Here is a 25,699-nt window from a genome sequence, read left to right on the forward strand (position 1 = left end):
GAGAAAAGACCACAAAAAATGTAAATATAACAACTGCAGGCTGCTACGACAACGACTCAAATGTGACGTGGCGAGCGTTTTTGTTTTGTCTCTGTGCTTCTTTTTCTGCGGCTGTGCGCGGATTAAATGCAAATTAACTGCAGACTGCAGCGGCAACAAGTTGCACGTAGCAATGTCGTGGCATGCAAATGTCTTTGCGATCCGGTGAGTGCCGGCCAGAGCGACAGTGCGACAGAGTGGCATAGTGGCAGAGTGGCAGGCAGCTAAGCAGGTAGAGCTAACCAGCCAGGTAGGCAGATAGCCAACTCCGTTTCCTGTGCCACAGATAGCGACAGTTTTTTATGGCCCGGCCAAATAACTTTATTAGCGAGCGGAGATGGCGATGGCGATGCTGGCGGACCGCCATGGCGTATGTGTAATATGTTGCATTTCGGTGAAAGGCCGACAGAGCCACCCACGATCAACTGCCCCAATAACCCAGAGGGGTTCGACTGGTTCGGAGTTTCCTGATCGACATTGCTAACTATTGATTACAAAGAGTGGTGAAATCAAGCTTTATAAAAAGTTTAAAATTAATCCACGATCATTACATTACAAACATTAACAGCAACTATTGGTCGCTGTATGCTTTACCTACAAATCATTATAAGATACATATTCACATAAATTTAACAATCACAAAAGATACAAATTTCTAGCATGGCCAAATATGTATTTTGTGTATATTTTTTAACATTTAAAAAATATTTAAAATAAGAGATGAAATTATCCCGATATTCGGATAATACATAAAACCACCTCTTAAGCAATAAATATTAACTTTAGACCTTCTTGTAAGTCCTTCAAAATGTTTAAAATACTATCCTAACATCCTAGTGGCTACAAACAAGCTAGCTTGGCAACAACGTTCCCGAAAATAGGAAAATGGGTTCAAGGTAAACAGCAGCAGTGGCAGACATAGTTGCAAAAGTGAAATCCCCTGACAAATGTTTGCGAGTGGGTGAAGTGCACCAGGTGTGCCCCATGTGGGCTGACAATTCTTTTCTGTCCAACCTCATTAGCCGGCGTTTTGGGTCAGGTGTTGGCGGGGCTCCCCACAAATCGTTGTCTTCGCCGCACTCACCTCACGTTGAGTCCCTCGATTTCCTCGGTCTGCTCGGCCAGCGATGACTCCAGATCCAGGTAGGCTCCGTAGTCGCCATCCTTGTACACCTGAATGGCCGCATCATCGATCTGAAACGGGGAAGAGAAGATGCTTAGTTTCGCTGGCAATTATAATTAAAGTCTGGCTAAAAGTAAATGCCAACGCCGATCTCGCCACTACCGCACTACGCAGTAAAAGTTGTTTATGGTCTCGGCTCATGGAAAAGAGAAAGAAGCTGATGGTGATGGCGATGGCGATGGAGTTTGGGTTTGAGTTGGGTTGCAGTTGCAGAGGTTGATGTGCCGCTGCAGCGTAGAACGTTTTGAGGCACTCAAAGAAATTTTTGTTCATATTAATGAACATTTTGAGACAAATTTGTAACATTTTAAAAAATAAAAAAAACTTTTTGAGTATAATGTGCATTTTGTTGTCAAGTTTTTTTTATAAACTATTCTTGTTATGCTCATACACTTGTACGACAGACGGATGCAAAAAGCTGAGAAACCATACTTAAATTTAAAAATCACTTTTAAATATATTTATGTACATTATTGAAAATGTACTGTTTATTTTTTGTGTACAGTGCAGGACGCTGCATTGAAAGTCCGCAGACGATTTCGTTTAGGCGCACATTGAGGCCGCCGGTTGATTGCTGGCCAAGACCAAGATGACGCGTCGTCGCCGGCTGGTCACCTACTTTTCTCTGCTTTCGGTTTTCAGACTTCAGTTTTCCGTTTTCCAGCCGCTGATTGATCAAGCTCCTGCTGCGTGTGCACAAATGCGCTGATTGACGACGGTCGCAGACGTTGTTTTATTGGCGCATTGAAAGTAATTATTTCTGCATTTACAGAACAATTACCAGACAACATGGAAATATTTGTGTCGACGACGCTTGCTAAATGTGTGAAAAAAGATAAACAAAACGGCAAAAAAAATAGGAGAAATACTGTCCGCTATCCGGGAGGAAGATTACACATACGCCCCCTTGGACACGCCCCGGTATTAGCAGAGAATGCGAGTTTGGGCTTGGGTTTGGCTAGCGCTTTTTGTCTGGCTTCTGGCCAGACACACCTTCAAAAATACCCCTTGCATGTCCTGAGGGCTTTCTCTTAACAAAGCACATTTGCTAAATTTAAGTATTGACCAGTTGTTGGTCAATGACTTTTCTGGGAACTATTAAAGAACTTTTCTATAAACACTTCACAGTGATTAATCTATTACTGCATTTTACTTAACAAACATGAGCAATGACCACAAAATCCAATTCAAGATTTCTTAGGTAAATGACTCGCCGACAGTTCACTAAATAAAAAAAATATTTTTAGAGTGCCACGCTGTCTAGCGAGTCACGTTTTCTTATCAAAAAGAGAGCTCTCGACTTTCCGAGCAAATTTTGCCTTGGGTCAAGCTTCCGCATGTTGATTCAGCATTAAGGCAGGGAAAAACTTTCTAGACCAAGTGTGTCCGTCATTGTTTACCTAAACTGGAAATCCGCATTCAAATTATGTGTCAAATGCGTGCTTAGTCGATATTTATAAACGCCTCTTTATATAAGCCAAGGGGCAATTAAAACCAAAGCAAACATTGGCCAAAAACTAAATCCATTCCGGCTCGCTTTTATGATTTATTTATATTTCGCCTCCTCTTTTACACTCAAACTCATTCATTCATTCACAGGTCTATGCAAATTTTATATCGGTGGCTTTTTTCTTTTTTTTTATTTGAGTGAAGCATGACAAGATTTTTAATCAAAATGATTTTTGCCAAACACATAAATGTGGCTATTGACACAGTTAAGGCGGCGAGCATAAAATTCGACGAGGAGAAAATGTAAAAAAGCAAAACAAAACCTAGCTAAAAATCCAGTATGGTTTGGAAAAGCAATAAATATTTTCAAACTATTGACAGCCAGTTAAATGGATAAAAATGACAAATTCCAAATTAATTTTCATTAATTTTTTACAACCAAAATGGCGAATCAAATTAAAAAGGAATTTTAATTGGAAGTGAAGAGCTAAATATATAAAACTTAGGTATATAAAATAATTTAATGTCTGTAATTACTGCATGATATATTGTTTGAATCGATTTCAACGTCAATAAAAATTACTATTAAAACAATTGATTATCGTGTCATTTGGTTGATAGGATCAGGGTTCCCTAACAATCTAAAAATAATTTTAAACAACTAATAAAAAATCGTATAACAAAGACCTGACCTTGTTTAAGTGTGCTGATTTAGGTGACTAACACTTTTGCTTTCACATCAATCAAAGTTGATTGACCCTCATCTGACCGCAAAATCTGATGGACGGCTCTGCTAATTGAACTTAAAAACTTCAAAGAAGAGAGGAGGACTTGTGCAAATGATTTTTGCAAATAACCGGAGATGCGTAAGTGTCAACGTGGCTCAAATATTTGACCAACGTGAGTAAATTGTAAAATGGATAATGGAAAATTTCCTGGCCTATTCAAGCGGATAAGCTGACCTAAACTAATTTGATTGACTATGAATTTAAATATTGTCCGGTCGTGTGAATGACACATGTAAGTGACGCAATGCCCTCAATTCAACGATTACTATTGATTAAATTAGTTTTTGTTACAATTAATTACTGAACCGCAAAAGCGTTTCAATTTGATTGCTGTGGCTTTTCACTTCAGTTTTTTTGATTCTAATTCTTTTATCTGCCTTTGTTTGGTTTCCATTGATTGGAAGTACTCCGTGTATGCTTATCTAATTCTACGAGTATATTGTGATTTTTTGCTAAGGTGCTTAATGCAAAGGCAACAGCCACAAAAATAATTGGCAAAGAGAATAAAATTCAAAATCAAAACAAACTGAAGTCTACTGGAGTTGGTCGAATGCTTTATGCTCTGCTTCTTAAGTTGTCAAATAATATACTATTATATTATAACTGACTTATTTGGCTTAATTCCTAAAATTATTATCGATTTGTCATGATAAAGAATTGGCGTATAATATAATAGCTAAGACCAAGACTTAGAGATTATGCTTTTAACTAAAATTTGTTCCTGTTTTGATTATTAAGGTGTGATCTGAAATTGATAGGAGCTACATGATTTAATTTTTCATAGCTGATGTACTTTTTAAGGCTAGATAAACTTATTGAGACCCACATCAATTTATTGGCCTGGCCGGCAACGGGTATGATTATTTATATTTTTAACTTTGTCCGTTTTCAATCTGTTTGTCTGATGTCATCGAAGACACTGACGACGGCATTGGAGATTAGTGATCGGCGCGGCGAAAATTTATGAATCTATTGTAATGCGCTAAATTTAACAAGTTGCAGGGGAGCAGTGAGAAAAGTTCTGGTCGGTGACTAATTGGACAAATGGCATTTACAGCTGCTGGTTCCTCCGGCTTTCCAGATCTGCAACTGCTGCCTGCCACATAAATCTGGCCGCGACGACAACATCCTGGGCTGGGGAGGCCAGGCCAGCGGAACTTCCTTTTGCGATTTGCTCATTAGAATTTATTGCCGCCGCTTGTCAAGATTTACGTATCCTTGCGGCTCCTCTGGTTCCTCTGGCTCCCGGCTCCCGACTGTAAGCAGCTAACATCCCGCCGACTGGATGACAGATGACAGGCAGGGAATGGGGCTGTTCGATGTGCTCCTTAGTGGCTTTTTTGCAAATTAGTCAAAGTCAGGCCCAAACAATGGCAGGCTTAGATAATTGCTGGCTAGCTCGCTTTCTGGCTTTCTGGCTTTCACAATGCACTCCGCGAAGTGGCCCCAACTGGAGTTCTTCCCTCCAACTTCCTATTAGTTGCCACAGATTGTGCGATAGCAATAAGTTAGCCCAGCCCCGGGCCAGCTCTTCCCCCAGTGCAGTGGATCGAGCCAGTGCCAGAGAATGGCCAAGCCCTCGTCAGATCCAGAGCCTTAGGCTCCGAGCTGCATCTGCCATTGTCTTTCGACTGGGATCTCCTGGAGGAGAAGGAAGGTTCATTGGCTTGCAATGCATCATTTGTTCAAATCGCTTGCCACACAATAAAATATTGTAATAGTGCCAGCCAAGAACATGCTAAACACTTCAGTTTTGCTTCCTGGAAACTTTTCCCTTTATTATTGACCAATTACCAGTTTTGCCGATTTCCCAAACTTTCCAGCTATTTGTTTTAGTTGTGGCTTTTCCAATTCAACGCTCACTCGCTGGCCGCAAATAAAACTTATTCCGTTTCAATTGACTTGGCAAAGGCAAACTCCTCTCGCCCTTCGACCAATGTCGGTTTTTTAGCATTGTGGCCAAAGTTTAGACTTTGGCTTTTAAGCAAAATTTTCTCAAATAAATCAATTGTGGATTCTGTTTACTTTTTGGTGTTTTTTTCCGGAGGCAATAATGGCTCATTCTTATTCCTGCCTGCGTTGAACGAGTTATTATTCTTTCAATCGTTTATTTTATAGGAAATGTGGAAGCGATGTAGAACACACATTTGTGTATAACACGCTATGCAAATTATTGCGTAGACCTCGCTTTATTTAAATTCGACTTTTTACCTCCATTTAACTCTAATAAAATATTGAATTTGCATACGAACAACTAAATTAATACAAACAGCTTAAATAATCAATAATTTAGAGCTGTAAAAAATTAATTTTAATAAGAATTGTTACTCATTGAGAAGCTCAAATATATGTATTTTTCTTAGTAACTGTTTAAACTAATCAGCAGTTGTATCAGTAGTTTGGCGATTGCAAAATAGTTGTCGTCATGGTATAAAAATAAATTTTTTTTTTCGCACAACCTTCAAAAACTATAGAGAATAAAAAGAATACTCAAATCCAAATCTTGATCGCGATAATGCTGCTATCCACCTTTTAATGTATATGCGCAGTAAAAGAGTTAATGCCTTTTCATATTTGTATGCGTATGGCTTGGTTAATTTTGCACAACAAAAGATTTTTTCGGCTGAAAGATTTTGCCAGTGATAAGCGGCCAAGAGATAAGCTAAGCCAGTTAAGACCGAAAAAGAAGGGGGAACCCATTTCTTTTAGTTGAGCGATTAATACAGAAAATAGAGTGGAAGATACATTGTCTTACAAGAAAAATTTAATGGTAAACCGAGAGAAAATGTAAGATTTTCTCACTTAAAATAACAAAATTAAAAATTAAGTATCCTTATGATAAATTTATAAAATATCAAAGTTTGTATTCAATATCTAGATGTTCATATTTACTATTCCACTTTTTTTCACATTTTTAGTTTAAAATTTTCGTGAAAATCGACGGGAAAAAAAAAACATTATTTCTTCAAATTTAAGATCTATTTTGCTGAGTGTAAAAGTTGTATATCTTACGCTTTGGGGTGCATTCAGCAGCCGCAGGATGGTGCCCAGCTGATTGGCCAGCGGCATGTTGGTGGCGAAGGCGTAGGTGGGCGCCCGCACCGGGATCGGGAAGGCGGTACAGGCCGAGAGCGGATCGCTGTCCACCAGATACTGCACACGGAACGTGATCAGCTCGTCGGGCTCCATTTTCACAATCATTTTGGTTGCTTTGGCTGGCTTTCAATCACTTTTGCACATTTGTCTTACTTAATTTGGGTCTATTTACTTTTCGCGATTTTCTCTCTAGCATTTATTTACATTTTCACTTGAGTCGAACTGAAATGGATTTTTGGCATGGGATTTGTTTGCTTTAATTTTGCTTGCAATTTGCCTTAATTTTGATTTTTATGGCTCTTTGGGCCAAGCCCCAACAGCGGAGGCGAATTGGCAAAAAAATTGTTGCATAATTGTACACACGCATGTTGCGCAATTTTATGCTAAATATTGCAAATTGTTGGCGTGCCACGCCCACCCCATCGTCACTGTCCCCTCTCCCAGCATAATTGCTATAGCGAACCGGATCGCTCGCTTTTCTCTTCATTTGTGTAAATATTTGTCTTTGGATTTCTGGTTGGACGACAAAACGCCTTGGCTGGCTTATAACGTCATAACGTCATGACGGTTGGATTGTTGTGTAACTTTCAATTCAATGTCAGTCAAACGAAACACCAGAAACGAAACACCCGCCCCGTCGCAATCAAATCATCAGCATGCAGGGCACTGCCTCAAATCGAAACCAAATCAGGCCTGAAATATCAAGAGGGCGACGTCTTGGACCCGCTATGTCTATTTCCCCGAGGTACCGCTAAATGTCAGACGTTATGTGCGCTGTTTATGCAAATATGCAGGAGAGTCGCTGCAGAGGTTTTTGTGGCTTGTGGTTTATGGTCGGAGGGTCTGTTAACGAGGTTCTTGAGTGGTCTCTGGCCGGTAGCCGTAGTTCTCCACCCTGCCTCTTGTGTCCCCGCATAATTGTTGTTCATAACGTGACTCTAATGGACTCCGTTTGCCGCCGGAGTTGCTCTTCAAGTCGGACTTGGACTTGGACTTGGACTTGAAGACTCGGCTCAAACACTTGTCGCACACTGACATTGAACTCGTCGGAGGTCCAAAGACGCTTGTGAAATGGGTTGAAATAAGACGAGATGGTAGCATTTTAGAAAGTATTTTAATGAGTGCGCGGAAGACAAAAACAATTAACTTGCAATTAGTCGAGATTGTTTTCATAGCTTTTTAAAACTCATTAGATAAACTTTAATTTTTATATTCTTTTCAAAATAAGACAATTATAGCAATCATTTAACGGAAAGCATTTAATATGTAACATTTTTATTTCAAGGTAGTTATGACTCAAAACTGAGTAGACAGCTCTTTAATACGAAAATACTTTAGCATATTTTTAACTTAGCTTAGCCACTTAAGATGTTACTTAATAAATTTCATCGATTAGCTTTCTTCTGCTTGCTGACCAATTAATAAATTCCGTTGTAACCATTTTTCACTTATTCGATTCTCGGGGGCTACCATTTGGCAATAAGTTAACTTGCAATTTGTACTATACAACATGTAATTATTTTGTATTTTAGCAACTAACTCAACACATTTTTCACAGATGCCAAAAGTGGCGGCTTTTAAAAAGCCACAAAAAGCGCGCTTAATTGCAATAATTCATTGCGAAGCAACGGCGAACGGCAATACGATGTGAATACAGACAAACAAAAAAATACAACAAAAAACACAAAACGAAAGCCATAAAAAGGCTAATAAAAGCGGTTAACAAAGGGAAAACAAAAGCCAAGAATATTGTGTAAACGTAAACAGCTGTTCCAAAGACCGGGGTTCGAATGCTCGATTCTACGGAATGTGAAATAAAATGAAATACAGTCAAGTCATTAAGCGTTGAACCGAGGTGTTTTCAGGTGGGCCTTAGGGCTGGGCCAAGGGTTCAGAAAGGAAGTTAACAACAAAGAGTTAAGGTTTAATTGAAAGACAGGGAACTGGAAGAAAGACGGGCCTTGCCAGGCTTCCTTTTCGCAGCAGGCAGGTGTGCCAAAATACTGGAAAGAACCGGCAAAAAGCAGGGAAAAAACCAAACTACCAACAATCAGCAAACCGGCAAACTTGTTCTCAACATGCGAAAGTCAAGTGGCAGGCAGGCCGCCTTTTGGTTTCGTTTTTGAAACTGAAAATGAAGTTGGGGCCGAAAAGAAATGATTTTACTTTCACGCTTACAAAACGTATTCCTGTTGGCTAAAAAGGGTTTCGACCAAGTCAAAAGCTAAGTGCCCATCAGCCAAAATCGTTTTTAGCTTGTCTATGGCTTCCTCATTGTCGGCGACGTGCAGAAATTTAATGAAATTAAATAAATATTATGGAAATACTAAAAGCCATTGTAAATGCTGGCTGGCTGACTGGCTGGCAAACAGCGGCATATTTAGTTACAAATTACGACAATGGCGCCGGACGGCCAATGTTGGCCATATTAAAGTGTAAATAATTTATGCAAATGCTGCAGTCAGTCGCGCAATTTGGCAGCAGCGGCACCCCCAACAAAAGCAACCACAGTGAGCTACAGTAACAACTGGCAGGTAATGAAACCCGCCCGCTGGCTCAAGGAAACTCTTTTTTTTTTTTTGCTGGCGCTGTTGGTCTCCTCTTTTTGTTGTCTTATTTTTTTTCTTTTTTTTTGGATCTACTCGCCTTGACTTGCTTAAATGAACTTTCACTTTTTACTGCCTCGTGGTCGTTTACTGGCTGCACCCTCTCACCTCCCCCAATCACCATACCCATGTTGCAATCGCTCGCGGAGCCGCTGCTTCTTCAGTTTTTATGCCATCAATTATGCAAATTTTCCTTGCCACGATGGCTAATAACTTAACAATTTCCCAAAGACGCTTAATTGACAGCTACTGTGCAGTAGTCTTACCCACGGCTATTTCCCTGATCCACTTAATATTTCCAGATGATCACAATGATCCCGATGGAGCATTGACATTGGTATAGTTCAGGTCTATTGGGGAGTTGTATACATTTTAATTTGAGATCTCCCTCAACCGAAAAAGCCAAAACAGGAAATAGTGCAAAGAGTATAATGAGTGTAATGAGTATGGTCTTATCCTGTAAATCGTTTATTTAAAAAAAAAATCGAAATTAAACCAAGTAAAGGAATTGGACATTTTAGTCCTAATCAATTAGGGTTTTCCAAATATTTTGATTCCCAACGAAATCTCATCGATAGCTCACTCACTTATTATTAAAAGTCTCTTTCAACAAGCCCTCTAATCACTTAGCACTTGTACGACTCCAGTTTATATATACAATTTAGTTTGACATGTATATTTACTTCTCAAGCTTACCCTTTTGCAGTACAATATAGACACTACATATTTGCTAAACTCACGTGACACTTGATCGATTTCAAGTTCACTCGAAGTCAAACAATTTAATTTGGTGAGCTTGTAACTTTAGGGGTTCGGACTTATCTGCTAGTTAACAGCGAAGTGAACAATCCAAACGCTTGTCTCGGTCTCCAGCGAACGTATCAGTTAAGCATTTGCGATACTTATCGCTGACTTAATAAAGACATAAACGCAGATAGGTTCAATGGGATCGCAGAATGCGCAAAAAATAAGGGGAAACCAGCTGAAAAAGCTTCCCACTTTGGCTGTGGCTATGGCTCGCTGAGCAGCAAATATTTGGCCAAACGAATTCAGAAAATACATGAATATACATATATATGTTCATGCGAGTATGGGCTTATGGAAACAGTTCCACATTCCAAGATGATTTGTCACGCTAGGAACAAAGTGCTGGAGAAAACGAAACCAAATGCGTTTTCCAAGACTCACGGGTAAACAAATAATTTGAGCGTGGCTTCAGAAGGGCAAAAAGGGGTAGAGGTTCTCTGGCAATCATCAGAAAAGTTGCTTGACCTCTTGACTGAGTGACTGACTGACAGGCGGACTGGCTAACATACTGCAACACATAAAATTGTTAAGCGACTGCATTTAAAAATAATTTCAGCTGCCAATAAGAAAAACACGGCAAACAACGATGATTGGCCTGAGTGCAGGGACTGAATCGTGGATTGGGTTTGGAACTGGAACTCCAAAGCTAGGTTTAACACTAGTTAACACGGTTCAAATACATCTTTCAAAATGCCTCCCTTGGGGGCTCACCGGAACGTATAAATACACCTTTTACATATGACATAATTATATTATTATGCAATCTAATGCTCTAAAAGGTTTTTTTTTTTTAATTTTTAATTTTAGTTTTTTACCCAGAACTATGTTCTATTTTGAGTTCACCAACTCCATTTTATTAAAAACCTTATAGTATGCAAAAAGTGATGACTTTCTTCAGATATTTTGTGAAAAAAAGGCTTTGAATTAAATTAATTCTGAAACTTATATGACATACTTAATACTAGTTGATTAGAATTCAATAATAGAATGAAACCGAATTAGTGGTAGAAAAATGGAAGGAAATAATTTATATAATGCTCCCATAACTTGTAAGACAGTGTAATAGGCCACGAAACAAGTTTGAACCGCACAGAGACAGAAAATTGTGTCACGTTTGTGTTTGAAACGGTTAAATGTTTGAGGAAAACACTGGAACACATTAGGAGGGACGAAAAGAAATAAGAGGGTCACAACAAACCCGAGATCGCGGGGTATCCAATCCCCTAAACCATGGATCGGTAGACGAAGACACACGTGCATACCGAGGCATAATGTTCGTGTGCGCTTGATTTATTGAATTCTTCGACTGGACGATGGCCAGAACCTCAGCTTAATTCGTATGCAGCGGATGCCGAGCTGAAGCCAAAGTCCAAGAATGCCAACTCATTATGGAAGGTGGTTCTTCACAGTTAATTATAACAATACAATACTTTGGCCGCTTGTAATTGTCATAAGCCTCGGCGAACGGAAATGGAGAGGCGACACTACTAAGACCAGGAAATCACCGACTGCGTGTTCATCTGGAAAATTCCCAGCTTACCATCTGGAGCCGTGCCATTCGTAAGTGTCAATATGTTAATTGCCCCTCGCAAAGAGGTGAAAAAAGCTTGTGGAAGCCACGGATTGGGGTCAAGTCAGAAGTGGTCTACTCTCCCAGCTCGAGTGTGCATGGAAAATGCATCGAATCGGTAGCCACTCGAAAAGAGGAAAGTGATTTATAGAAAATGAATAAAAGAAATTTAAATTATGCTTGTATATTTACAAAGGAAAAGAAGATGAAAGTGTCAGAAAAAGATTTATCGAAAGAGGTCAAACTAAATTATAGGGCTGTAATTTAAAGAATCATTTAGAATAACATTCTCACAGCATTCAAATAAAAATCACAGAAAATATTTGAAGTTTGTTTTTTTTTGTTTACCTGAATTTAAGTTAAATCAATTTTTCCGATGAAAGCTATACTTATACAAATTGGATTATATTTCTAATTACGACTTGTAAATCTAACACTTAACATTATCTTTATAAAAGGTCAGCCGAAAACATCAAAGAAATTAGCATTGAGCCTAATATAATAGTAAACTTCAGATAACTACCCAAGATAAACCCCTCATTCCTACGAATGTAATGTGAGTTGTTTTATAATTTATGTGCCTCATTTGGTCAGATAAATGCTATGTGTTACGTGGGAAAGTCACTTTGAGATCTCTCTTACCCAAAGTAACGCGCTATCAAAGGCATCTTTCAGGCTACCTGAAAGTAATGCAACTCAAACATGAGTTTTCCCTGCAATCTGACATAACAAATGACAGAATCTTCGTGTTGAACATTTTGTCATTTTGATAGATCACCCGGCACCATCAACCATCCCCTTATCGGGTCCTCTTACATTCGGATGTGTCATATAGTGATGTGGCCCGGTTCACAGGTCCATTTCCATCTTGCGGTTATTTTTGTTATGCAGGCGACATGAATTCTTACAAAATATCAGCAGACTGAAATACACACAATACTCTAAATATATATTTATACTGATAAATCGTATATATATATATCTTTTATGTGGATTTTCATTTGCTCTACTAATTTGCTGGTCTGTGTGAGTGCGTGACTAATATTTTGAGTGCAGCGAAACAACTTGGCCACGATTTTGATGATTATGCAATGCAAATGACAACAAATGGCAACAACAATCACAATAACAATAAAGTTAAAATACTTTTTGGCCAAAAGGGAGAGAGACAGAGAGACAGTCAGGGTAAGTGGCCCAGTTTTCAGCATCTTCTGCTCTCAGCTGTGACAATTTTCTGGTCAAATTCAGGTCAAACACTTAACAATTTCGATATTTTTATGTTATTTTTATGTGGACTCTAACAACATGAATGTTCGGAATGTTTCGATCTAACATTTGATTTAAGACAAACTGAAACTGATGCATTGGAATTTTTAAAGAATTTTTGTTGAATATCAAAGGATTGGGCAATCAATCTATTTTTATCAGATAAGGTTCATGGAATTTAAAACCCTCTTCAGCTTTGAACATCCAAAGATCTGTGCTATGACAAAACCCAAAGCCCCTCTGAAAGGTTAATCATACGCCCCGTGCGACGGATGTTTGCCCTGATGTTCTGCTCAGCTGCTGATGATGAATGGAAAGTAAATAGCTGAGGCTGTGTGCCCAACGTGTTTAGTCATGGCTTATGCCCAATTTTCTTTATGAGCGCTTTTCACTCAACAGCTCATCCCATTTGAATAACAATATTAAAGCGACAGCTCCGACTTTTATTTGATTTTTATAATTTCTCGGCCTAATGAGCGACGCCAAGCCGAGTCTCAGCCATCATTTTATAGTCTAATAAACAATGCGCTTTATCTCCTCATCTTCTTCTTCATCTTCGGACGTGTTTTCACTTTAGCCATGATAAATTGCTTACATACAAATTTTTGTATTTAAACATTTTTTTTTGGGGTTTTTTCATTTGTTTGCCGATTGCATCTGCCAAGACAGGTAGAAAAAAAAAAAAACGAAGAGCCTTGCATTTTCCAGCATAAATCACATTGACGACTCACGCTGCAAGCGAATATAAATTTATCGAAAAAGAGGAGTGAAAAATCAACAAAACCCCGTATTAATTTTATGCAGATTTTATGCAACCATCCCGTTTAAATGTTGCACACGCTTGATAAATTGATGATGGTTTTCGACTATCTTGGGTTTTGGGGGAGTGCCTACCATGCAATTCCAGACCCCAACTTAGTTTGAGTGTTAAATTATGGGTTTTGTGGCGACGGGGCAAGGTCAAATTGAGGTTGATTGATTCGAAATGCAATTTCAAACGCCAAGTTATAATGGTTGGCTGGAAGAAATGTATAAAGAGCTGAAATCCGCCTCCTCCAATCATTACAACACAATCACAATCAAGGTCGCTATATTTCTCAATAACCTGAACGCGATGCTGTAATCAGTTTTTTATTTATAAACATTCTGCGAGCCACAAAACCGCAAATTGTTTCCCCAACCTCAAGCCAAAGCAAATCAATTCAAGGCAATGTGATCCCTTACAAAAGACCGGCGTTCCAGAGGCTGCAAATCCGACTTTACATGAGCCAAGCTTGTTTCAGTTAATTGCTTTTATGGACATTTTTCCTGCCATAAACTTTTTTACGATCGCACAATCAAAGCACTTTGCATTTTATGAACCCTTTTGGTGCCACACGGGTGCACCAACCGAAACCAACCATGGGATTTTATGGGGCCCATTCAAAGCCACTGAGAAGATGTTTGAACTTGTGAAAAAAATCACTGAAAATTTGTTGAACCCTGCTGATAAGCCCGCCCATTGACAAGTTATCACTTCATTAGAGCTAGACATTTGGTACGGGGGCGAAAACTAATTGAGTTGGGTCTTAAAAATGAAAGGAAAGCTGAGTGTTCGATTTACACAGGCATGTTTGTTTAGTGCAGAGAAAATGGACAGCTCTTTTATTGAAAATACGGGGTTTTGATGGTATCTTAAAAAAGAATAACGAAAAAATAATTCGAAGTGTTTACGAAATATATGGTACTGATTTAAAATAAATAACATTTACAGTATTTTTTTAAAAGCTTGAAAGCTATGAAATAAAAGAATTATCTTATTTTAATAAAATTATTTATTTCAGTTATTCTACACAAGCCTTCCTTTTTTGTTAATTATTCTCAAGACTTTAAGCATTTGGTTTTGCTTTTGCTAACTATTTTTGCTTCTTTGAATTATTTATGTGCCCAAGCAAAGCAAAAAAATCAATATATAAAAATATTTTGAAGCCCTTGACCTGAAAACGAACCAAAAGCATAGTTTGTCTGCAAATATTTTGTAGTGCAACATGTCAATGTTAGAGAACACGAGCTTCACAAAGAATATATCCGAAATCCATGTCAATGAAAGTGAGAAGAAAAACCGAGGCAAGGAGGCAAATAAATCAATAAAGTTTAGTGGCTTGGACCTTCGTGCTAATGGGTTATTTATTTCCCTGGCTGATGTGCATGTAACTGCGGAGGCCTGTGTGTTTAGCGAGTGCTTTTTGTGGCGTGTACTAAGCAACTGACCCCAATAACACATAGCATTTAGCAAGAGCCAAAGAAACCGACAGCAAAGCAACACTTTTTTTAATTTTCGGGGTGCGGTTGCAGCACCAACACTTTCGTTGTTTGGCCAACGCTTTATCGGCCACACAACACACATCTATCACAAATATTCGTATGTACAATGGAGGGGAAAAATGCAAAAAAAATAAAGGGAATTACTCACTAATGCGCATTGTCTGCAAACTTGATTGTTAGTTAATGAGCTGAAAGAGTTTTTCAACAGCCCGATAACAGACGAGTCGGGTTTTTTGGGGCTTTACATAAGCCGAGAGACGAAATTTCCCACGCAATTGAACGCTGGATGTCGGCCAAAGCCGATTACAGATCATATACACGCTGTTCGTCACTCGCCTTAATTTGGCATTAAGTTGAGAATTATAATTAGCTGTCAGTGGTTAAAGCGAATTAGATGCCCCCCACCCGAGAAATTAAAAAACACACACCTGGGCTTCACCTTGACTTTGCATAGTCAGCCAACGACTTCAACTCGGTAGCCAGATAAGCGCTAAAAGATAACGCATAAACTAAGCGAAAAATGTTGAAAAAGTAAGCACAAGAAATGGCAGGAAGGCAGTCGGAAGACAGTGAGATATATGTATATGTAGGTATATTGGTGGGGTTTTCCTGCTGCTTAAGATGTTTTTTTTATAAAGACTAAGTGCAGGATGGTGTTCGGTCGCTTCTTCTTGCGGCAGCACAATTAAAAAATTGGATTAGCGAATGCAGCGCGAAGAAAAAAAGCAGAGCAAAGAGTGAAAAGTCGCCGAAGATGGAGCTGAAAAGCCCTGGCTAAATCTGAAGTGTCTCGCGGTTGGCACGTCAACAGGCGGTCGACGTCGGCGCTGGCAGATTACGTCGGCAGATAATTTAAATCGTAACTACGTTTACGACGGACCTGGCACACTGGGTGCGGGAAGTATGCCACCTTTTTTTTTGGCTAAAATTTCAGAGGTAGGGTCACCGCATTTGGCACAAAAGTTACGAAAATTGGTTCAGTTTTTTTTTTGATCTCCGTTTTAGCGTCAAATCTGCAGGCTAACACAAATTGGATGTCTTTTACGTTTTCTGGGGATTTTTTCCTCACTTACAGATGCTTCCTTCTCAACATGTGTTCGCTATATCTAGCCTAACTAGCAAACTTATTAAAATAAAAGAAGCAGAGCTCGACCAGTTATTCGGTTTTATTTTTGTGAGAATATATTTTTTGTATTTTAAATACTTAACATTTTATTGTAATGCCTGAGTAAAGCATGAATAAAATTAAATTTAAAAGATCTCGATAAGAGAAAAGGCTTTAAATTTAATAATAAATTTTGAATATGTATAATAGCTCCAAAAAGTCCCCTAAGATCTTCAAAAAATGTTTAATTGCAATCCTACCAGTCGACGAATTACCTGCAGAACTTAATAAAAATTGTTGTTAATAAAGTAAGCACCGTTACTAAAATAATCTTAAGGCTTATATTTTCTAAATTCATTCCCATTACGACATTTCGCACGTTTTTTTGCCAAATCAGTCCGCAGAATTTCACAAGCGACTGTAATTTGCCATGCTTGTGTCTATAACTAAATAGAAGCTCTTGTGTTGTACTTCGTACTTAGCGCACTAACCGCGTTGAAATGGGGTTTGCTCACCCGCGCCGCCCCCTCACACAGCTGCTCTTTTATTTTAGTTTTTTGCACAGTAGATAGAGCTAACTGAATTAACTTATTCTGTTTCGCCATTATAAATTCCACAGCATTCTTTATTTGCATATTAAAAAGTAAATAAATGCCAAGCACGAGAAGAGCAGACGAGGATGAAGAACTAGAGTATGTTTTAGTGCTGGCTGGGTTAGTTTTTAGTTGAGTTGGTCATATACCTGATTGTTCGAGTAAACATATATGGAGTGTAGTGTAGTGCAGTGTAATATAATGCAATCAAGTCTAATTGAGCGACAGTTGAGGGCCCTGGTATTTGGAGCACTACAATGAAGCTAATTTACTGTCAATAATTTGTGGGTTAGCAGGTGACAGATGGCAATGCATTTACTAATGCAAGAGTACTTGTAGAGAAAGAGCGAAAGAAAGCACGATCATTTATCGCCTTTGGGGGCAATTTCGTATAATGATCGAAAATAAACAATATTTTCCAGCTCGTAATTTGCCCAAATCTTCACCGACAATTTGCTTCCTTGCGGAAAACGAGCCAAAGAAGAAGAAAGAAGCCTGGGACCTCGACTTATATCGAGATTTATTTGCACAATTCCGGTTTTGGGCTTTGTGCTTCCCTCTCTCTCTATCTTATTTTTTTTTATATTTCAATTTTTACTACCACTATTGGCTATGTGGCTTCTTCTTCTCCTTCCTCTTGTTCGCAGGGACAGATCCTCAATAGGTGTGAGTTGGTGTTGTCCTTCTCCAATAACCAAAGGGAAATCAAAGACAGAGCAGGATGGAAACAATACTATACAAAGACAGCTGTTCCGTTCCCCAAATTGAAGAACTTTTGACACTGAACCAAAGAGTTTCAAACTCAAGTGGCGCCCACAGTGAGACCTCAATTAAGACGAATCTTTCGGATTATGTTGTCCATTGACACTGACACAGTGACACGCCAAAAAATCAATAATAATCTTTAAGGCAAATTGCAATTATATGTGGGCTAGTTGGCTGCTTATTATTATTAACGATGTTTCCGCCTCTTCCACAATTCGTTTCGCACAATTATCGCCGTTTCGTTTTCGTTGGCCTAATCACACTGGATTTGTTTAGCATTTCCAATTACCGATTGTTGTAGCAACTAAAGGCAGTTAAAATATTATAAGCGTTGCCCGCAACAACAAAAGCACACACACAGGGCAACGCGACGCGCGCAGCTGAGCGAAGTTTGTTTTGTGTTTCCACGGATGTGTTTTATCCACGTCCACCCGCGTCGAAATCGAAGCGACTGAACTTAAGCGCGTTTGGAAGGCAACTGAAAAGCCTGAAAAAAAGCGAGCGCCAAAGCAGCGAAGACGGTGGAGCAAGAAGAAGGTACAAGAAGAAGCGGCCAAGAGAGAGAGAGAGAGGGAGCCGCGTGAGAGACTAAGAGAGAGAGACTACGTAAGACTAGATACTCAGGTGAAAAGACACCGGCGCACAGTGGGACGGATTGACTTTTTTGCTATGACCAAAATTGTATTTAGAACAGGAAGGAAAATAATTTGGTACAAATAATTAGGACAACATGCGTTTCTTAGTTAATACTTAGATTTTAAAACTTGCTTTCCTCCACCTCTATTTTTGACCACTAAATTTATGAGTTCTGTCCCACGGTGCGAGTCTTACTACATCTCGTAAAGTCGCTTACGTATGGTACTCGTTAGACCCCAAGACGTAAAAAAAACTTGGGGCAGGTTGCGAGCGTGGTGAGTTTGGCGTGTTTGTAATTTGTTAACCGTGTGTGAGTGTGGTCAGGTAAGTGTCTGCAACATTGTTGTACTTGGTGTTTGTCTCTCTAATTGAACATGCACTACAAAAATTTTTTTGAAAACCTAAGAAAAACATTTATGTTTTCCAAATGGAAATATAATGACCGCTAAGAGCGTCCATTTCAATTTTAAAATTCGCAAGTAACACAAATTTCTTTAAGATCTTAGATTCGTTTTGGTAAAATGTTTAAAACTATTCCTTTCTTTTTTTTTAAGTTTACTATTTTTGTTTATTTTTTTTTCAGGAAATGTTTTTAAATTCTTTGTTGGTATAATAAAAAATGCTCTCTTAAAGTATGATAGAATGTGTTCTTATTCCTAGTTCAGTCCAAATTTTTGCGCGCAGTGTTCGCTGCAACCTGCAAGTGCTCCCCATGCGAGGGCCTAAAAATAGCTTGGCGGGCAGCGCGTGTGCCACAATTTGGCCTTATCGTTGATGGAGCGTTAGCCTATCATTAGCCGGACTTTATGCCACGGCTGCGGCTCTCCCGCTGCTCGATGGGCGCATACTTTTCGCGGTGGGTGTGTGGTTGCTAGGTTGCCATTATGGGCAATGAATTTTGGGTGCAGGCAGCTGATTTACAAGTGCCAATGGAAGGGAATGCAGTGTTGGCGGCGGTCGACTAATGGGCGCACATTCGATATGCTACTTAATTGCAAATCGCTTATTGCAAATGCCGATGGTTATGGCAGGCAATTCAAACAGTAAATAGCTCGGCTAATTATTTATGAAAATATTCTACACTAGATAATGCCTTTTTCAACGCAATTAACTTTATACATAATACATACATTGGGTGCACTTATATAAAAAAAGTTCACATTATTTGAAAAGGAATCACTCCTTTTAAATTATTATCTAAAAACGCTGCGATAGTGATGGTTATCCAACATAACTTGGGTCTTTCGTTTGCAACCAAAAATATAACTCAACACTAGGTTTTCCCAGATACCATTAAAAACGTCACTCGCTTAGACAATTGTCTCCATTTACAAACACCGATTCAAGCTTAAAAAGTGAGTAACCACCATAAAAACAGTACAAGAACTGATAATATAGTTGTATCTGCCCGAAAAAGAAACACAACAATTGCCTTGAAAACAAACCAAAGACAGCATCCGGAGATCGAGGAAAGGGGGACTACTCGAAACTGAGTCATCCTCAGATCGTCGCAATGTTTTTGATGTGTTCATTTGTTTTTTTTCCCCCTAGCTGCGATAAATAAAACTAAATGTCTCTTATAATGTAATTTGGGTACTTTCAGCACGGGCTTTTGTTTTGGTTTCCACGCATCAATGCCATTTGCTATTTTTGGTTAGCGACTCATTTGGGTTCAGAGGTGAGAATTTTGCTTTTCTAGGGAATCTCCGTAAGTATTTTTTATGGCGAGTTGAACGGACTCTCGATTTTTAATGTTCGGCGACGCTTTTTATGGCCACATTTGGCGGCACAAAGTCAACAATTGCTTTAATGTATTTTGCACATAAGAAGCAAAACGAATAAACAAATATTTGCAATCGAAATTTGTCCCCTCTTCTTCGCTTGAAAATATATTTACAGTTATCGCGCTGGCAGCGTCTTCGTTCCCCTCTTGATTTGACTTTATGTTCATGTTAATTGCATTATGACCCATTTAGCCGAGAGTTGTTCTCATTCCCCGTTGGCCCTTGTTGGTGTTCAACTGTGCTGTTATTTTGTTGGCCATCAAACTGGAGCGCGACTCTGTATCCGCCATCCAAATCCCGGGAAGGAAGCCCCAAAGTCGCCGACTGAATGTAATTAAGATAAAATTTGTGTGCTCATGTTTTTATTCTCTTTGCTGTTCCGCATTTTGTTCTGACATCGCTGCGCTTTGTTGTATTTGCATTTACACTCGTTTGAAGGGTTTACAAGGGTATATAAGGTCTTGGCTACTACTTATTGTTGTAAGCGTCAATAAAAATATACCAATTGGGCTGCAGTTTAAATTATATATATTTTATATATATATCATTCACTTTAAATAAAAATTTATTAATTTATAAAGAAAACGGTTTGTAGAACATAGGGTTTGTGAAGTGATAGTTATCAGCCATTTAAATAAAAGAGCTTCAGTTGGGAATCAGAAGTATATATTAAACTAGAGAAAGGCTTTTAATTTTATATTATTCCTGACGTAGTAATGCTCTCAAACCGAACTTATTTATGTGCTGGCCCTAAAACTTTTGCTACATGAAAAATATAACAACTTTAAAGTTTTTAACAATTTCCAAACTATAGGTCATCGAAAAGTCGACTTCTAAACCACGGGGTTCTTATTGTTTGTGATTTTTCTTATTTTCAGAATACAAGAGAGCCTGCGAACCGCGGCTGAGTCACAGAACCCCGTCCCCTCCACTGCCTCAACCACTTGAGGGCTGTCACTCAAGACCGAATCTGGCTGGCGATGCCGGAGGTGATAACTGCACCACTGCACCACTGCTTCACCGCACCACCACGCTCAATTGGGTGTGGGTGCGCACCTCGGCTCGGCTCAGCTCGACTCGCCCTGCCTTGCCCTTTGTCATTCCAGGTATTTAAATCGAAGGCCCAGCTGCAGGTAAGCGATACGGGGCGGTGAGTGTCAAAAGTTCTGCGATAAGTGAAAGGCACCAGGGGGACTAGGGCTACGACTTTATCAATATATCTGCCGATAAGTGAGGTCGCTTGGATAAACAAATTTGAGGCTATGAGGAAGCTACAATAAATTCCAGGAGAGAGTTTGAGTGGCTACTAAATAAGTTACCTATGATAATAGTTTGAATTTAAGTGAATCTTTACTCAAATAATCCATACATCTTTTAAAGAGTTCTTGCACATTTAAAACTAAATTTTAGACTCACGCTTATTAAAACTTTCCCCTTTAAAATTAATTATAAACAACGCATTTGTTAGTCATCTATAAAGTAAAGCCATTTGATTCTTAGAAGGTCGTGAAGAAATCTAAGTGAAAGACATACCAACAGGCGAGCCAATATACTTTGCCGAAAATGTACTCCACCGACTGAGGGTATTTGTATAAATAAACTGAAGCGTGGGCGGCAGTCGATATATCGCAACAAGACGGGCAGGCTGCCAAAACGCTTGCAATCGTCTTTGAAATTAGGGGATTCCAAGGGGGTGGGGGGCTGGATGGGTGGACACTTACCCTGCGCGGCTGCTGTTGTTGTTGTTGTTGTTGTTGTTGTTGTTGTTGTTGATGCTTGGGTTGCTCGTAAAAGCTGCTGCCATTCTCCAACCACTCGACATCGCTGCAAGATCAAGAGAGAAAGATTAACAACCACATGTTGAGCAAATTCACCACACAACAAACAAAAAAGCTCACTCCGAAAGCTTTATCTTCGACATTATTTTCAGGGACCTACATATAAGTTTCATGAGTTTCCCTTATTTTGAGAATTCTTATCAGAATTAAGTGCCAAATTATCGCACCTGAGTTGGTACTTATTTACTAACACCCTTGTAATCTACTAAAAATAAATAAAGCGCAAATAATACTTTTTAGTGGTTTTTCCATTTACTAAAAAACAGCTTCCTTAGCATTATTTAAATGAAGAAGTTGTTAAAGGCATTATCCACTTAAATATTGAGTGGCAAATTTTTGTTCTTAAACAATGAAAACATAAATGAAGGAATACTAAAAAAACAAGCCTCACTGTTAACTTTAAGCAACTTAAATCTCAACTTACCGCTGCATTCTTTGGATGACCGGCAGTTGGGCGGTGCTGTCGTGGATTCGCACCTGGTCGGGGGTGACCTCCTCGAGCAGGAACATGTTCTTGCTGGCCAAAGGAGTCAGCTCAGCCTCCGCAGGATGGGTGTTCCCGTAGAACAGCGGACTGAGGGGGCGGCAGGCCCCGCCCAGCAGCTCGTCGATGTTTTGGTGCCGCGAGATGAAGAGCTTTTCGCCGGCCCGTCGTGTTTGTGGTGAAAAGCGCGGCTGCAGAGGGGTCAGGGTGGCAGGGGGCGTGGACATGAGCGGTGGTGGTGCCTCCTGCACTTGCGACCTTGGAATGTTGTCGTAGGGCGAGGGGCAGCGCACGGGACTGGCGCATTGACCCAGGGGAGGAGGTCGTTCTGAGGAGGCATTAAAGTTGAAAGAGCTGCTCAGCTCTTGAGATGCCAATGGATGTGGTGATGGTGCAGCCAGCCTGAGATCCACTTCATCCCTGGAGTCCTGCTGACTCACTGGCTGCTCCACATCCTCGCCCGCGGGCTGAGCTGAGTCCTCCTGCAGCCACCAGGCCCGCTCCCCGGACTCCCAGTGCCGGATGATTCGCGGTGGTGGAGTGGGTGGCTTCACCGGCGGCGGTTCGTTCTCCTTTTCCTCTTGAGGTGGCTCCTCGGGCTCTTCCTGCCACCATGCTCTTTCGCCGGACTCCACGCGCTGCACATTGAACATCTTGCGGGCGGGTCCGGATAGCCACCAAGGATTGGATCCATTACTCTTGGAGCTGCCTACACTTTTCGAGACACTAGCCTTGGAACTCCGCTGACTGCCGTTCGAGGGTAATTTCAGGGTCACCTCTACATGTGGCTCGCTGTTGTTGTTGACATCGTTCACTTGCTCCTTGGGAGACCCTTCGGCCTGCTCCTCCTCCTCCTCCAGCCACCAGGCATCTTTTTCCGGCGACAGTCTGCTCCTGGGCATCAGCTTCACCTGACTACTGGAGTCCTGCTCCTCCTGGCTCCACCAGGTGCCTTTGCTCGGCTCCTGGGCGGCATCGTCATCTAGCGGATTGAGAGTCTCCTCCGCCAGAGTGTCGTCCTCATCGCCCTGTTCATCCTGGCGCAGCCACCAGGCCTGCTCCTCCCCAGAATCGATGTGCCTCAGCCTGTACGGCGGCATCTCGCCTCGGTTATTCTGATCCAAAGCAGAGGCCGTGTTTATCTGCAAACTGGTGTCCTGCCACCAACTGGGATCGTCCTGCTCGGAGGTGGTCAAGCTGGCAGTCGTGGTGAGACTCGTCTCCTGGGTGGTGCTAATGGTGCTGATGCTGGTGGTGGTGGGCCGTCTAGTCCCTGTTCCCGTGGTGCTCTCCCGCGGACAACGTGTGCTCGAACTCTGGGAATTCGTTGGAGGTGAGGGTTTCGCTTCGCTCGATGGCGTCGTTCGCGGTTCGTTCGTTCGCAAATCTGTATTCAGACTGATCCCAGAGATTTTCGATATGCCCGAGATCACTGGCAGCGAAAGCGCCTCCGGTTCGCCCGAGCTCTCGGAGCTTTCGAGGAAGATCGGCTCGTTATTTGCGTCTTGCTGACGGCTGGCGAAAAAATTCGATACCGCCGATAGCTTCTTCAGTCTTGTCTGTGTCGCTGGCACCACATCGGCCACGGCGGGCGGTGATTCAGTGGTGCTATTTGGCTTGTTGTGGGCGGTAGCACCGGCGACGGCGACCTTGCCAGCTCCTCCCTTCTTTTTGGCTTGCTTTTTCACGGTCTTGACCCGCTGCTCGCTATCCGAAGCGGAGGCGGTGGCCGAGGATGAGTTGCCGGTGGTGCTGGTGGTGGTTTCGCTGCACGATTTGTGGCTCTTTGGCTTCGAACTGCCACCAGACACCTTGCCGTTGCTCAGTTTGTTTGACTTCTTGGATGAGCCAGCTGAAGCCAAGCTACCCTCGGATCCGGCACTGGGTGATCGCTCCAAACTACTACCATTGGGTAGATCCTCGGATTCCCCGCCGCTACTCGGAGTTCGCGACTTTCGAGGCCTGTCCGTGGGTCCCACATTTAGAGACGACTTGCGAAAGTCCTTGTTCGGCCACTTTACCGCCGAACTGCCCGAACTGGAACTGCAGGTCTTGGTGGGTGAGTCCGCCTTGTTGGGTGGTGCCGGTGGCTTGTTCACCAAGTTCTCCACCGAAGATTGCCGTGAGTTCAGGCGTATGGCCTTTGGCGGTGAGAGCTTGGACTTTGTGGACTTCGAAGAGCTCGAAGAGCCATTTGTCCTGGGCGGTGAGACAGCTTCTGGTGACTTTGAAGTGTTCACTGAACCATTACTTCTGGGTGGCGAAAGGAGCTCAGTGGATTTCGCAGAACTCACAGATCCATTTGTTCTTGGCGGCGACAGAGCTTCCGAGGACTTGGCCGAGCTCACCGAACCATTGGTTCTAGCTGGTGACACGGCTTCTGGTATTGACTGAATCGGTTTTCCTTCACCCACTGAACTGGATTTCGCTGATCCTGAACTGTTCAATGGACTGGCGCTGTAACGCAGACTGCTGATCCTATCCCTGTGTGGACTATAGGTCGAGCCTATACTACTGCCTGCACTGTAGCGAAGATATCTGCTGGAATCGTCCAGTCTATCCGACTGAATCTCCTGATCCGTCGTCTCCCGCTTTTTGGTGGATCTTTGGATGGTCTTCTCGATCGTCTTGGCCGGATCAATGCGACGGGTTCGCTGAACGGTGGTGCTGCCCGGTAGGGTTGGCGAAGTGGCTCTAGTGACTACGGAAATGGTGATGAAGGTCTCATTGGTTTCTGTGTCGTCTGCTGGATGTTTTTCCTTCTCCTTCTCGGGAGTCTTGTCCTTGCCATTGGATACCTCGCTGGGCTTCTCCTCGATCTCCAGCTCCAGCTCCTTCTCCTTCTCCCGCTCCCTTTCTCTGCTGGCCTTGGCCCTGCTGGCAGTTCTGGCATGGAAGTCACTGGTGGTCAGGTAGGAAAGGGCACTTCCGTTTCCCGAGATCCGAGAACCCGCTCCATAGCGACTGCTGTATGCGTTTCTCGTGCCCGAAGAGGATGAACTGGAGGTGGTCGTATTACCACCGCGGTATGTGGCTCCCAGTTTACTCCTGGCACTGTCGTTGACGGGACTTGGGTCTCTCGATTTGTTGCGGTTAGTGTGTTCCAGCGCCACTGGACTGGGATCTCGAGATCTCACATATTTGCCAAGCGAACTGGTTGACGTACCCGTATATCTTTTAACTGGACTAGTTCGCTCACTTGGAGCTGCTTCTTTGGGCTCTGTCTTGGCATAGCGACTGACATAGCTCGTAACTGGAGTACTTGTGACTGATGGTGGTGGTGGATCCCTTTTGAGGCGGTACGTTCCTCCAGAAAACGAGGGTCTGTAGGAGCTAGGCGTGGCCAGCGAAGTGTATCGCGATGTGGAATCACCGGAGGTGCCATA

At 41.4% G+C, this 25,699-nt stretch overlaps 1 protein-coding gene across 7 annotated transcripts in view; it reads right to left on the reverse strand.

The window, feature by feature from the left end:
- LOC108150250 (FH1/FH2 domain-containing protein 3) overlaps positions 1-25,699 on the reverse strand; it is a 42,721-nt gene that overhangs the window by 11,010 nt on the left and 6,012 nt on the right. For 4 of the 7 annotated variants that reach the window (XR_005977233.1, XM_041708270.1, XM_041708269.1 and 1 more), the window contains exons 3-5: positions 22,254-25,699; positions 21,713-21,815; positions 1,124-1,233 (exon numbers count right to left, since the gene is read on the reverse strand). Coding sequence is in view for 5 of the 7 variants with exons in the window: in XM_041708270.1 (XP_041564204.1) it covers positions 1,124-1,233; positions 21,713-21,815; positions 22,254-25,699 (3,659 nt within the window). In the remaining 2 variants the exon portion in view is untranslated. Of the gene's footprint in view, positions 1-1,123; positions 1,234-6,471; positions 6,778-17,860; positions 18,051-21,712; positions 21,816-22,253 lie in introns of those variants that run through there. The other 3 variants (XR_005977234.1, XM_041708271.1, XM_041708272.1) reach the window with 2 other exon arrangements.

The sequence above is a fragment of the Drosophila elegans genome, unplaced genomic scaffold (genome assembly GCF_018152505.1).
Source record: "Drosophila elegans isolate 14027-0461.03 unplaced genomic scaffold, ASM1815250v1 contig_208, whole genome shotgun sequence".
In the NCBI taxonomy this organism is placed as follows: domain Eukaryota; kingdom Metazoa; phylum Arthropoda; class Insecta; order Diptera; family Drosophilidae; genus Drosophila; species Drosophila elegans.